Source organism: Silene latifolia, chromosome 3 (genome assembly GCF_048544455.1).
Source record: "Silene latifolia isolate original U9 population chromosome 3, ASM4854445v1, whole genome shotgun sequence".
Classification (NCBI taxonomy): Eukaryota; Viridiplantae; Streptophyta; class Magnoliopsida; order Caryophyllales; family Caryophyllaceae; genus Silene; species Silene latifolia.
This window is the reverse complement of record NC_133528.1, coordinates 138,532,649-138,547,484: the sequence shown is the minus strand read 5'-3', so window position 1 is coordinate 138,547,484 and position 14,836 is coordinate 138,532,649. Positions and strand designations below refer to the sequence as shown.

The window sequence follows — 14,836 nt, the reverse complement described above, 5'->3', positions numbered from 1 at the left end:
GTTGGATGCATGATACCTGGGAGAGGTGCCCAGTGTGCTTACCTTCATTTCACTCAGTCTCCTCTTCATTTTCATGGCAAATCTAGTCATGGTCCTGTTATACACTGTTGTGTGTTATATATATATATATATTTTTTTTTCCATCTTCGAGTTATCGTCTTGTGCAAGGCGACACATGAGCTATTATATTCTAGTGAAATAGCGATGGATCCTGAAACTTGAAGTTTTGGCCCTTGACACACGGTTTGGGAATGACCACTAAACCATTAAGCAAAGCACAAATTGTCAGGTATACATGATAAAAAAAAGCCAGCAGTGGCTGGGCCCTTCCCCGCTCTATAGAAGATCTGCCTCTGTCACTGTGATATCGGACAAGTGCCATTGTGAAAACCAAGTCAAGATGACACTGCAAGGTAACAAAAGGTACATCTCTGCTCTAACATTCTTTTCTTCTTGTTTAACCCAGGTGAGAATGAATGTACATACTACTATCCTAGCATGAAAAATAGAAAAAAGTCTGCCTGTATTCCGAGTTGTTGATACTAAATTTATGATGGCATCTTCCCTTGCATGTACATACTGCTCTAACATTCTTTTCTTCTTGTTGTACTCCCTCAGCTGCACTTATTTGCATCCTTACTAGTGATATTACAAGTAAAATGTGTTGAGACTTGAAACAGGCAGTACGTTTCGTTTAACTGTTGGGTAGTGATTTATCAGAATTAAGTAATCTTTTTCATCAAAAAAAAAACAACTCTTTATCATTCTCATATATTTGACTTTTGATCAAATAGGAAACAAGGATGAAGTGTTTTGTGATCAATCTCATGTTCTTAGGTAAAATAGGATTTTTGGCCACAGTAGACCTCATCTTTGTAAATGCCAATACCATTAATCTTGTTGGTTGAGAAACTCTTGTGTCAGATCATCTGATTAGACACTTATAATAATGAGATATCGAAATTTATGGGAATTTTTTTAGCGTTGTGGTTTACTCTTGGTTGAGAAACTCTTATATCAGACTATCAGACCACCTGCTACACTGTGCTGGTTGGCATCTACATTAAGAATGTGATGCAGCTGACACTTGAAAGTAATGTTTATAAGGTGTGGAATGCAATCTGAGCTATACACTAAAAACAGTAACAGGGATATGGCGATTCTTCTAGCCTTCTATAGTTCAATTGTTCAACATGCTTAGCTCTGCAGAACAAACTAAGGCCTCATGCAATGTCTTGCAGCTGTTGCACCACCAAGTGAGTTACATCCGAATTGCCAGGTGCAACTATAATTAACAGTTCAATGGTTTACAGGTAACTGCAGAATCTTGATATCTTTGTACATATTGAGCTGTCGAAATTTTATTCCTTTTGTGTAGAAATGAGCGCAACTTTCAGGTCTCTATTTCAAACATTTCTATGTATTACAGACCACAGATGTCATTTTTGTTTCGCTGGATGCATGAATCTTGGGAGAGGTGCATACTCTGCTTGACATTCTATTATGTAGTTCTGCGATGGCCGCTTATTGATTTCTATGGATGTTTGAGTTGGTTAATTCCCTTTTTTCTGTCTGCCAATTCTACATGGGGACATGGCTGTTTGTTCTGGATCATCTGAGTAGCCTGCTCCTGCTGAGAAATTGGATTACATCCCTTCTCATTCCCGGCGCCCACTCTACTGTGATCTCGATTCTCTTCATTACCATACTTGATTCTTTATATGAAGCGCCATGCTTATTTCATAAATCATAATCCCTCCGCTGCAGTCTGAAATTTTCACAGGAAAGTCGTTCTTGCCACGGACAGCTAGCTATGAGAAGGCCATGATGTATACGCACACATACACCGACAAATACCCATGGCACCGTCCTTTTAGCCCGTGGCACCATGTTTTACCTTCTAATAAGGAAGCTATAGGCAAGTAGGCAACCAGCATGTCAGAATTTGCAGCTTTGGCACAAGGCTTGTGATTTTCATAAAAAATTAGGAGATTGTCTCACTAGTCACTATCATAGTGTGAGCCTGTGTGATGTCATAGATGCATATGTTTTGTATTAAATGATTTTCTTTATCTAACGAAGCGCACGCTTACTCGTATTACAGTAGAGGGAAGGGGGAGTATTGATTGTGATTTAAAAAAATTGGAATTTTCCCGTGCTACTGGAAATTTGCCATTTTTTCATCAAACTTTTTAAGTTTATGCTCATTGTAACCCTGAAGTTTGTAGGTTATGCTCAGCGTGCGCAGTTTTCACTTTTTCGTTATAATTTCCCATTAAGACCATATTCTTTTGGACTGAAACTTATCTGATCTAAACTGAACTGAACTTGGACTGAAACTTATCTGATCTAAACTGAACTGAACTTATACGAACTGAACTTAGAGGACCTAAATTGAACTTAAATTAAGTGACGTATAAGATCTAAACAGAATTGAATTTATAGGATCTGAAGTGAACTTAAATTAAGTGACTTTAAGTCTAAAAGAACAGGGTCTAAGTTCTCATGAATTAGACTACTATTTGCAATTAATTCCTGAATAACACCGGTTGCATACTTACAAAACTGTCCCGAGAAACTAGTTTGTGTATAAAACTAGTTTTATGGTATGCCACAACATAGCTACTTGTGATCATACAAAATACCTCAGCATGAAAAGATTATAAATTTGTGTATAAAACTAGTTTTCACAACATACCTACTAGTGCCCTTTCCAAAATGTATTTACTGGGGACTTGACCTTAAACCAGCAAACGAAAAACACAAAAATGACAGAAAGCCATTACTATACAAAACAAAAGAATGTCAGTTTGCCTGGGTGTAAACTAGTTTGAAACTAAGATACACATTTGATCGGAGATTCTGAGAGCTATTCGTGGCTTTCCGAAGTGGTCAGTAGCTTAATTTTGCGTTCTTTTTTGATCTTCTTTTCTTTCAGTATCTGAGCTGCCAGTATAAGTAGCTCTGCCATTTCGAGTCCTGCAGCAGACACAGGATCGATTTTCTCAGCATCAGAATCCTCATCTGTTACGTTGTTATTAGGCGATACTCCGCCCTCTCCTGACCAACTAAGAGGTAAGGCGCTGCTGAGGGCAATCTTCAACATTTCTGCTTCCCTAATTGTATCATCCACCTGCCTCTGGGTGCCGGTAGGAAAGCCTTTTGATGAATACGCCACATTTACCTATAAATTTAAGCAAATTAGTAATGTAAGACCAACCGTTTATTCTGACCATCTACAACTTGAATAACTATCTCATTTATGAGACGCTCACATGAGAAATTGTGGAAGGCACATCGAAACTGAATTCTAAAGTTAACAAATGAGACACTGCCACAGAAACTTCTGGTAACCCTCTATATAGAAAGTTCTTTTAATTGTTTGATACACTACCTCATAAAAAATAAGCAGTCTCGCACTTTTTTCGTTTTCGTAGGGAAGTCTCACACTTTTAATGTCTGAGACCATCTCTCATCTCTTAAGAAAACAACTTTCTTGAAAGTGAGGAGGATTGTGGCACATCTAAACTGAAAACGTTTCGAGAGTCACCTGTATAAGAGAGTGTCGAAGTTTACGAATATCAGATGTCAAGCGCTCCAAACTAAGTATGCTATCCTTCAGAGTGACATATTCGATCCGCAATCTGCAAGTCAAATTTTGAGAGAAATAGAGGATTAAGGGCCAAAGATTTTAAGGGAATTATTATACTGTTGATGAAGATTGAACAGCAAAATATTATCAGCCATAAGAAAATTTAGCAGTTGACCTTGCATTGTCTATGTTGTGATTAGATCCTTGGTTGTTTGGAAACGCTTCAGATTCCAATTTGTGTTGGACTAAAGATGTACTAGTTTCCCCTGTACCAAGCCACCGCCTTAAGGAAGTTCTTTTTAACAAATTTGTAAGCTTTCCATCTCTTCCAAGACCAACAATTCTTCTGTCACCAGAATCTGCCGGAAGGTTTGCTTGTGGACCCTTGGTCTTCCTGGGAGTATGAAAAATGAGTGCTAAATAAATATATGGATACGTCGAAAACGCAAAAAGACTAAAAGCTTCGAAGTACACGTGATTATTGCGAGCCATGAACAGTAAATAATACTCGTATGCAAATTGCAAACATGCCCTGCAAAACTTAGATGGAAGACGAGAAAACTATAAATAGAAGAGGACGTGAAGTTGTGCTTTTACTAGCAAATAAAACCAGCAGTCAACACCTAATCTATCAAATGCAAGCAGTATATCACCCTTGAACATTATAATGTTCTTTTTATCAAAAATTCGCTATCGGCTGATCATTCTTTTTCCAAGTTAGTCTCCTGAGAGACCATCTAACATATAGAAATTGTGAGATATATTATTAACAGGGGTTGGGTCAAATGTATTTGTGATTATATAGAGATAATAAAGGCGATGTTGAAAGATCATACTCTAATAATTGCTGATATTGCTGTTTAACCTCTGCCAGTTCCAAGAGAGCCTTCACCTTTTCCTCAGTTGCCTGAAAGGACAGCACGCAAGTTAAATACTCATAACTAATAGCTACTGGATTAACAGTAAATATATTAACAGTTTCTAGCTAGTGAAGAATGCATCTGACACAGGAAGTCACGAGCACCATATCATATACTCCGTATTCATTATAGACTTGCCCCTTACATTGACAAAACATCAACGAACACATGCTAATGAATTGCAAATTTATAGTGCGCGCAAAACAAATCACCAAAATTTCCCAATCATTGGACATTATATGATTTATCGTACAACTCAAAGTCTCAAACAGATTCCGAATACGACTCTCTCTTTCCAACCCTTCACTTGAGAGGACTTATATACTATCAACAACATAGCACAGTGTTTTCGGCCAATTATGTACATATTAACCAAGTTTTAGAGAAGGGAAAGAGAATTTACAAGTTTCAGATTCCTCTGCAGCTCATCAACTGTTTCTTGAACAGCATTATGAACGTTTTCTTCCAAAATGTGTCTTTCTTCTTGCTGTGACAGAAGTATCAAAGCTGATACCTATGATCAAGAATTCAAGATGATGTCAAGAGACAATAATGCAAAACCCAGAAAATGAATACGAGGTATACAGATAGCAAGTACTTTCTCATGCAATGCCCGCGCCAGAGTTTCAGAAGACTCAGTCCCTTGAGCAATTGTAGGCGTGCTAGAACTGGTTTCCTGCAAATAATACATATTACAATGTTTCACACAGGATAACTTTGAAAGTGCAGAGTACTACTTAGAACAAGCTGATTCACGATTGCCAACAAGGCACCTTTCTCATACAAAACATCAAACGAGGTTACATATATCAAGAAGGCTGCCACCAGTTCCTTACAAAAGTTGGAATAATCTAGGAGCTCGGATTACATGACCCTTAAGTAGTAAAAACTAAAAGGGATAATGGAATAAAATATCAGACATGTGTTCACTAAACTTGCTCTGTCAAATTTCTGAGTTTTTTGTGTGGGGCCATGGCTTCAAGTTAAACAGTTTCTGTTAAAAGCCTACTTATTGCTTCTAATAACTTATCGAGTTTCAAAGGAAGCCGTAAGGGAAGTTTTGATGCTCACAGTTTTTGAGCTCAAGTCATGAATATAGCTCCGAAAGGACTTTACTACCTAAGCTATCTGAAGTCTCCATTAATTCTAATAATTGAGAAGGGCTTATTGAGAATAAAGCATTTCAAAATACATACAGCAGATAACGATTAGCAAACAAACCTCAATAGCTGGAGTATCTCTATACAACTTCCCAACCTCTTGCTCAATGCTGTTAACAACTGATTGTTGGAAGGATCGTTCATTGCTAAGTAGTTCCACAATTTGAACCCTTTGTTGATTATGGTATTCACGTAATGATGATATTCCATCAATTATATCTCTGTCTGACAGAATCTGGTTTGAGGGCCACCTTATAAATAATGCAATAGTGATAAAAATTGATTAATTTAAAGTTTGAAGATGCTGAATTTCTTACTTTCTTCTGCTCCAGAATGCTAATCCTATTCTTTAGGTGCTTTTCAATTTCCCACCCCTTATCAACACAGCAAATATAAACAATTAGTGTTAAAACATTCAATAAAGAAAAGCGGAAATATAGAGAGATCAGTAAGCAAATTTTTCAATCTTGAAGTATAAAGAGACCTGCGATGATCTAGCACTCTTTGGACAAAAAGATGCATTTTTACAAAGTTCAATCAAATATGGCGGACAATCGGACATGGTACTATGGAAGGCACGTACCAAAAATAATCTAAGAGTAATAGAAAACGAAATTCCCACATAATATCAATGATATTTTTTTTTTTTTCAATTCATTCAAGAAGTTGAAGTTTTTGACCCTGGGGGAGGGGGATGTAAACAACCTTACCCACTGTTAACAACACAAGGAGATTGTTTGCGAATGACCCGATATGAAGATTGAACTGAATGATGATTACTTTGTAAATAAAAGACGTGCAGCCAATTGAATGAGCCATTTTACTTTATTCCATCATTATTCACATCAACGAATTATGAGTTTGGCAAATTCCCGTTAAAATTATAAAAAGTGAATTAACAACGTTTGAATATTAAAACTCTTATATTACCATTTGTAGCTTGTGTTGTAGATCACCAATTGAGCCCCGTAAAGTTTCAACCTCTTCATGCAAAGCAGCCTGTCTGAGAAAGAGCTTATGACTATAGGAATGTAAATAAGTAAAATAGATCACCAAATATAAACCTAACCATTGTCTAAAGTAGGAAGTACCAATTTCGAAAATATATCAATCATACTGTTACTTTAGGTACCAATACACAACCAAAGAAGTTCATAGTACAAGTTGTAAAACAACATTACTTGATTCTCTCAAGTGTCCTACCTATGGCTAGATCACGGGAGATCTATAAATATCTCATAGTCAGCATGGCTGGTTTGAGTCCTAAAGACAATCAGGAAAAGCACAATGGTCTCCTATTCAGACAAACAGAGCCCGATAGTATCGCATAGATACAGATCAAGTAACTGACCTTTTGGCCACAATAGAGGAGTATAGTTATCTCCATTTCCAATAAGATTCAACACAAGTTGAGGCTGTATACATCTCACTCCCTATCTTGCCAGATGCGGTAAACTTTGACGCACCATTATTGAATTATCATTAGCAGAATATTTTACATTGGTAAGTAGAAAGGCGTGTTGGGACTCTATTATGTCATCAAAGGGTGCTATAAATTCTAAGGCAATTTAGTGATATTAAGAGATAGGATGAGACTCTTAGGAGTCCATTATAATAGGAATAATTATAATAGTTGGGCCTCAACCATCACCTTAAGGTTTTGGTTGAGATGGTTCATCTAATATGGTATCAGAGCCAGTGTGGCCAAAAGTCTCGGGTTCGAATCCTGGCAACCTCAAAACTCCTCAAAAACTCTCGAAGTGGAATTCCAGCACACGGTATGGGGGAGCCGGTGCACAACTAACCACTCTTCAAGCCCAATGGGCATTTGAGTGAGGGAGCGTAATAGGGATAATTATAATAGTTGGGCCTCAACCATCACCTTAAGGTTTTGGTTGAGATGGTTCATCTAATACATTAGACATGACCTACACTAGATAACATTTAGAGAGTAAAGATGCTACAAATTCCATCTGCAAAGCATTTTTATGAGTAAAAAACAATATAAGTTAAAGGACACCATAGAGATTACCCTCTTTTTATAAAAAGACGCCAAGGGGTGACCCCCATGCACAAAAGAAGAGCTAGATAACAAAATTTCAAATATTTATACCCTATTCTGAAGATGGTAAAAAAGGTGATTTGATCTGGATAACCCACATAGTATACGGCATACCTAACGGGTCGAAATATTTCGGTGGAAGGAAGGTAATGAACTTGAAACAGAACTTAAACACAAGCTGATACTAAAGACCTAATATTAGTGGAAGGATACTAATATCTCCAGGTAGGAACGTATATTCTCATGTTGCTTTATGAAGTAAACTGGTATAGGAAGATAAAAGAAGTCAAAATCGAGGACCAAAGTTGAAATATTGCCAGAGTTATCTTACAGCATTGATAATACTCATGGACTGGGCACAGAACGACAAAAATACTTGAAGGTCTTCTGAATCTCTATGATTAGCATATTCTAGCTAGACAACACATACATCTCTATGCCTCAACTTTCAACTCAGCAGAGGTACTACAGCGCAAGCTATCATGTTAAAATGTGCAAGCAAAATCAAAACTCACTACATAGTTAGTAGAGGCAGATCTCTGATGAACATTGAAACTCCAGCATTCCGTCGAATCATCATAAAGGCTGGCACATTTATCATGCAAGGAAACATCCTCAAGCAAATCACTCAGCCCACTTTCTTCATCATCACCCCCTCTATAAGCATGCTGTCTTATGTTGTAGAACATATCTATAACCTATGTACAAAAACATTACAAATAACACGAATTTATTGCACAAAACCACTATTGCAAGCTGATCAAACTTTCAGTTAAGCAGGACAAAGAATTACAACCTTTTTACAATTTTCTATTTCCTGATCTTGTTTTTCTATCTTCGTTCGCAAATCCATTACTAGCTCTTCTGTCTCAGTGGTCCCGGCACGAAGTTCTTGTAAACTGGTTATGGATGAGAGAAAAATGACCAGCTCCTCAAAGAACATTTTTTAAATGAAATCTAAAATAACACACAAAGCCAACACAGCGCAATGCGGCGATGCCTTAATTGAGGTTCTGTACGAAGGGTTACTACAAGCATATTTGCAATCTTAGGTATAGAAGTGTAGAGAAGCTGTTACATGTTATGTTACTCTGACACTTCACTTTGGTCGCATGTCCAACACTTATATTGTCTGACACTTTATATGAGACCAAAGTATAGGAAACTTTGCGGGGAAATAACCTATCCTACGCTGTTTTGTGTCCGACACTTACAGCCAAGTCAGAGTAACGTAGGTTACAGGTAAATCATATACTACAGCAATACCCAAATTGAAAAAGAACAAAACTTGTGATGATTCCACTACAAATTAAAGACAAAAATGTCAGTTATCGACTAAAGCGATAAAATTTATAACGCAATACCCAAATTGAAAAAGATAAATCCTTGAACAAAAGCAACCATCTCTGTTTACCCATACCATATACTGGGGAACGCAAACAATCAGCAAAATTACACCACATCATAACCACCGGGTACTATTTCTCATCCGAGACCATTACTTTGGCCAGTTCAGTACAGCATCACAATTTGAAAATATTTCTGGAATAATTTCTTTCAGGCCTTTAATGTTTTTACATAATGTAAAGCGAAGACAAATTAGGTACTTTTATTCTAGTCACGCCCTCTAGTGTCGGAGTTATAGGAGACCATGTCCATACTCCATAGTTTATAGTTAATATTGTCAAATGTAATCCCATTGAGGCATACCTTGTCTCAGCGTCGTCCAAACGCTGACACATAAGTTCTTCGCTCTCTTTAGCCTTCTCAGCCTGCGTGAACCAGACATCAGTTTCGATATTCAGAACATATAAAAGAATAACAAGAAGCATACAAGGAAATACAGAGAAGTAAAGCTCACTTACCTCCATTACCGCATGATCACGATCAGAAAAAGCCTTAGTAATTTCTGCACGCAGATACTCAAGCTGCTTAACTACCTCCACGTTCTGCAAATTGGTGAAACTATTTTAGAGCAGCCAATAATCGCATTACACGTCCAGTACTCAGCAACAACTTACGGTTCTTGATATAACCATATTAGCTTTTAAACTAAGGAGAGGGACTAATTAACTGGCTTAGAGATAAATGCAGACGGATTAAAACTAGAAATATGCCATGTCTTATAGTAAAATCTCTATAGGCTCTATTATGATATATTTCCCAAATGTGAGTGTTCCACATTGACGAAAGAAAGAGATTTGACCACTTTGTAAACCAAATACTAACCTTTCCATTTCCAAGGGAGCCAAAATATAATTTTTCTTTTGTTCTGTATTATGATGATATACAGCAAAAATGACTCATTAAATTGGATAGGCTTCTTAATGTGAAGTAGCAATCATTCAATGCAGTTCTCGACATATTTTTTATTTTGGTTCATTCGAAAACAGTGTACTTCTGTTAGCAAGACAACATTAAGGTTGCACACATTTTACACAACCGGTTATGTGTGAAACAGTTTTTAGGAGCGTTTGCGGAAGAAGGGTGATGTTATTGTTAATAAATTTGGTTGCAAAAGGTGGTTGTTGTTGTCGTTGTTGTATACCAAATACTTACACCTCTCAATGTCAATTACTTTTTGGTGGAACCTCCTTTGGGATTATGAGGTGGATGTTCTATCCTCATGGTGTGAACAAGGCCCTTTTTATGGATCACACACATCAAAGACATGGCTTTGACCGAAGAAAAAAAGAATGTGGAAAGAGGGGTACCTTCGAGACCTCCAATTTATGTAGCTGATCCAAATGAGTCTGGCAAAAGAACATGCGTATTAGACAGATAATGTTAAAAATTGGGTTTAGAAGTTTTCCCAAGTGAAAAAAATAGAATTATGTTAACTAAAGTTAGCAAACGAGGACATATGCTATCAGAAACAGAAAATAACACAAGGAACAAATTCTTTGAAAGAAGTTAAGAGGACACCCTTGAAAGCTGCAACATCCTTAGCCCAAAACAAGATATAAATTCAATATGCTTTGATATTCCAAAAAAGAAAAATAAAACCAGAGACAATACAACTACAAATTATATTGCATGATACAATTCACCTTAATCCTCTTTGCCTCAGAAAGCTCGTCCTTGATATCTGAATTTTGTTTGACATAGCCGGCCAACTTGTTCTTTAAGTTTTCAACCTCTTGCTCTAACCCAGCTGTCCTGCTAAATTAATATAAAGGAATCCTTATCATATACTACTATCTCACAGTCCTTGGCTAACTCCCAACTAACCCAAAAGCACATTATCAGACAAAATGGCATGGCTTACAGGATATAAATACCTTCGGAAATATGTTTGAGTGGCGAGGCTGATATAACTGGGACCAGCTTTCTCCATACATAATTTCTCAATGTCTTTCTGTAGCTCATCTCGCTCTACCAGTAACAATAATACGAGCAATTTAAGTGTAAAACGTTAGATATTCACATCAGTGCTCATTTTAGAGAGGAGGGAAGGTTGAACTACATTCACTTGTTTGGGCTTGTACAAAAACGAAATTAAAGCAGACAAATGATGTAGCTGATAAATGTCAGGGGTTATTGCACAGATTTCCCGCCAACTTTAAATCTGAAAGGTCAAGACCTACCAAGACTAATTATAATCTTTAGGAACCACTTCACTGCCGAATCCCCTATCTACTAAAAGAACAGGTAATTCACAAATTTTCCCTCCAAAAAGCATCTTTTTAAATAAGGAAACTATTAATAATTTAAATGTATTCAATCAATAAATAAAGTAATAATTATAATGTTTTTCAATATTATTATCTTTTAATTAAAATAAATATTTTCATCAAATTATATAATTTTCACTAAAGTCTAAACTATAATCTTTTAATTAAAATATAAATAATATAAAATTATAAAATGCTAAATCTTTTATTGATGCTATTATTTGAGAATGACTTGACTCATATTACGTATAAACAAAAGTATAAATCATTTTTATTACTTTCATGATAAAAAAAAAATTGAGAGAAGTTATAAATTGGAATGATTAGCTTTGTGTAAATTATTATTTTTAAATACATTTAAGCACATTACTCAATTATCTTGGATTAATTTTTAGTTTAATATTTTTTTCTCAAAACAAAATACAATAGCGAGAAAAATGAACAATTAATGAGATACCACTATTATTTAAATATCTTATTAAAAGCAAAAAAATTATATATACCGTGCATTTATTGCACGGGTTCTAAACTAGTATAGATTAAAGAGGTATATTTCTCTTCCACATCAATATTGTACTTTCAGCCTAAGTTATCTGGCTTTGGATGCTAGCTGTTCCGGTTTTTTTTCTGGTCTTATGGGTATAATCTCACTCGTGAAGGAAAATTATATGTGCTAGAAGTCTCCTACTTACGCTCATTTTTTGCCATGTACCATGTCAGGATTGTCAGCAACATCACTGACGACATTACCTCATTGACTCAGGCCTTCAGCAGATGATGGGGTAGGGGGTGTCAGATTTACGCAATCCTACTCTTGTAATTCTTCATAGAATCGTATCTTTGTGTAAACAGCCTAAAGAAAACTATTTCTAGATGACCCTTAGTGAAAATTTTGTTGAGAACTGCATCAGATGACTGCCACTTCACGATAATAATATGTTCAGGTAGCTTGGTAAGCCTTTTTGCTCACTAAAAATGAAAATTGAATACCTATTGTAAAATGTAGACATCAAGAATGATTTCATATCTCCTCTGAAACGATCATAGTCCTATATATGACATATATTCCCAGCAAATTCATGTAATCGATACTATAGCTAAAGATCAGCAATTGACATCTTATCTGAGTACCAAAACATTAATCTAGCATACGGTTATACACATACACAGATACACTTCAACAAAACAAAAACATACACCTAACTAAAATGTTGAAATCGATTTCATCCTCAAATTCCAAGCAAAAAACAACGAATTAAGCAAGTTAACGAAATTTCCTTAGACATTAAGTTGGCTGAAACATAATCTGAAAATCCCGACACAAAGCTAAAACCAAAAAATAAGCAACAAACCTTGCTCTAGCTGCTGAATTCGGGCATGCAACGACTCGTTCTCTCCCGAACTCTCATCCATATCTGTAAAGGTCAAACACTTATTCCTCAAAATTATTCAAAATTCAAACACCCTTATAACAAAAACTTGCTGATTACACAGTATCACAATTCATACCGCACCACATTCAAATTCAATGAACAAAGCCTGATTATACTTAACATTAAAACCCGATAAAAAGGAGATTCCTTGCACTCAATCAACGCACCATACTAGTAATATCATCAATTATCGTCTAATTGAAGAAAACCCAGCAATTATTATAAAAGCTTATTTGGGAGGAGTAAGTCTCCTGAAAGACCGTCATCTCACATTAAGACAATGTGAGACATAGTATACAATACAGAGGTGTTACGATAAACTTATGGTGAGACCGTCTCATATAAGAACTAGTGATTTTGGGGAGGGATCATAAGCATACAACAAATAAGTACAAAAATAGAGAAAACCCAGATGAAAGAACAAAAACCCACCTACAAAAATGCTGAATTTTGTGTATCAGTTAGCAGAATTGTTCAAAATTCAATCAAAAACTTGGCTCTGTGTGTTCATCAACCAGTTGATTTTTGAATGAAGAGAAGATAATTAAGAGATGATTAGTTGATGTAAGACTTTAATTAGGGAGTCAAAGTAGAGAGAGATTATAAAAAATGAGAAGGTGATTTGAGGGATTTGGGAATTAGGGTATGCAATGCAATTGATTGAATTGCTGAGTAATTGAGTATATCTTTGAATGTTTGCGAAACATATTGCGACAGAGAGGACAGCATCTACTTTGTTTGCTTATCTGTTAATGAGACGATTAGTTAGTAAAATATACGGACTAGTTATTGGGCTACCACTATAATTACCCCTTGGACCTCCTCAAAAGGGTCTCTCATATGAGAGCGGATTCTCTGTTTTATTTGGTGTTCTAACTTACTCCCTCCTATTCTAGATAAACCTCCCTATTCATGGGGGTCACTAGAATTAAGGAGGGTGATTAAAATAAGGCAAAGTATTGTAGTGGGGTTAGGTAATTGGAGAGAGGAAATGTATTGTGGGGTATTATTGTGGGTGAGTTGATTAAAATAAGTATTGTTGTGGGGTAAGTTGATTAAAATAAGTATTATTGTGGGGTGAGGTGTGGTATTGTTGTGGGGTAGGGTGATTAAAATAAGTATAAAACTTTTCTAAATAAGGAAATAGGGAAGGTATTGTGAATAGATGAAAAAGGAAAGAGGGAAGTTTATGTAGAATAGGAGGGAGTATTTTATGTCTCATTATTCCTCCTTGTCACGCATCATTAACGTAATGAAAATAACCATTTTTATTATATGAGTGGTGATATGTCGTAAGATAAAGATAATAAGACATGAGATTAGACACAAAAGTGGAACAAAGGATTTCAACACATTTCATACTCCTTAATCAATAATTTTTCGTAATTTATTTTCGCAGTACGATTTTTACTCATTTCAATACTTTTTACACCAAATTTTCCATTTGTTACCCTTAACTAAATGAAATCAAACCTAATTCCCTCCACCCTTTCTCTCTTATTGAAACCTTAATCTTCTTCAACCTCTTTAAAAAATTTCAATTATGAATGATTACATTTATTCAATCAATTCTTTAATCCTATATTAATAATTAAATTAAGTCTTCCTTATAATTTTGTTCTTTTTTAATTAGGGTAAATGTCTAAATTAATTTAGGGATAATTTGTATGGTATGGTGGTGGTTTATGGCGTCACCGGTGTAGTTTGACGGTAATCCGTCGGTGACCTGAGAATGATCGTTGAAGCCACGGTACGGTGGTGGGAGAATTAGGTGGTTGAGTGAGGGTTCGGATGTGTTGGTAACGTATTACGTACATTGAAAAGCCTAATCAATATAGCAAATTAGTAGTACATACATACACAGGATGCAAACATAATCTTCCCCCGTAGTACTCAATGCAAAGACACACGAATTAATCTACTCTTTAGTACTCCGTAATACTTAGTTGGCCGATGAATCCCTCAACGTAGGTCGATGACAATTGCATGAGTAGT

The 14,836-nt window shown here is 35.9% G+C and overlaps 1 protein-coding gene across 3 annotated transcripts; it reads right to left on the bottom strand.

Annotated features, from left to right (window-relative positions):
• Nucleotides 1-2,554: 2,554 nt before the first annotated feature.
• On the bottom strand, nucleotides 2,555-13,565 carry LOC141648156 (uncharacterized). Of its 3 annotated transcripts, none has more exons than XR_012545944.1 (19): nucleotides 13,274-13,565; nucleotides 12,761-12,823; nucleotides 11,016-11,109; nucleotides 10,785-10,896; nucleotides 10,449-10,487; nucleotides 9,600-9,683; nucleotides 9,445-9,506; nucleotides 8,531-8,633; nucleotides 8,250-8,432; nucleotides 6,603-6,671; nucleotides 5,990-6,046; nucleotides 5,734-5,907; nucleotides 5,111-5,188; nucleotides 4,916-5,026; nucleotides 4,429-4,499; nucleotides 3,768-3,986; nucleotides 3,551-3,644; nucleotides 2,699-3,184; nucleotides 2,555-2,622 (listed from the first exon to the last, which is right to left on the bottom strand). XR_012545944.1 is itself a non-coding variant. In XM_074456640.1 (18 exons), the coding sequence occupies exons 2-18, from the start codon at nucleotides 12,819-12,821 to the stop codon at nucleotides 2,870-2,872; spliced, it is 1,926 nt and encodes a 641-aa protein (XP_074312741.1). In that variant the 5' UTR covers nucleotides 12,822-12,823; nucleotides 13,274-13,565; the 3' UTR covers nucleotides 2,647-2,869. The 3 variants fall into 3 exon arrangements, 1 of the variants encoding a protein (XP_074312741.1); XR_012545945.1 differs by having other exon boundaries at nucleotides 10,785-10,893; XM_074456640.1 differs by lacking the exon at nucleotides 2,555-2,622 and having other exon boundaries at nucleotides 2,647-3,184.
• Between the last annotated feature and the right edge of the window lie 1,271 nt (nucleotides 13,566-14,836).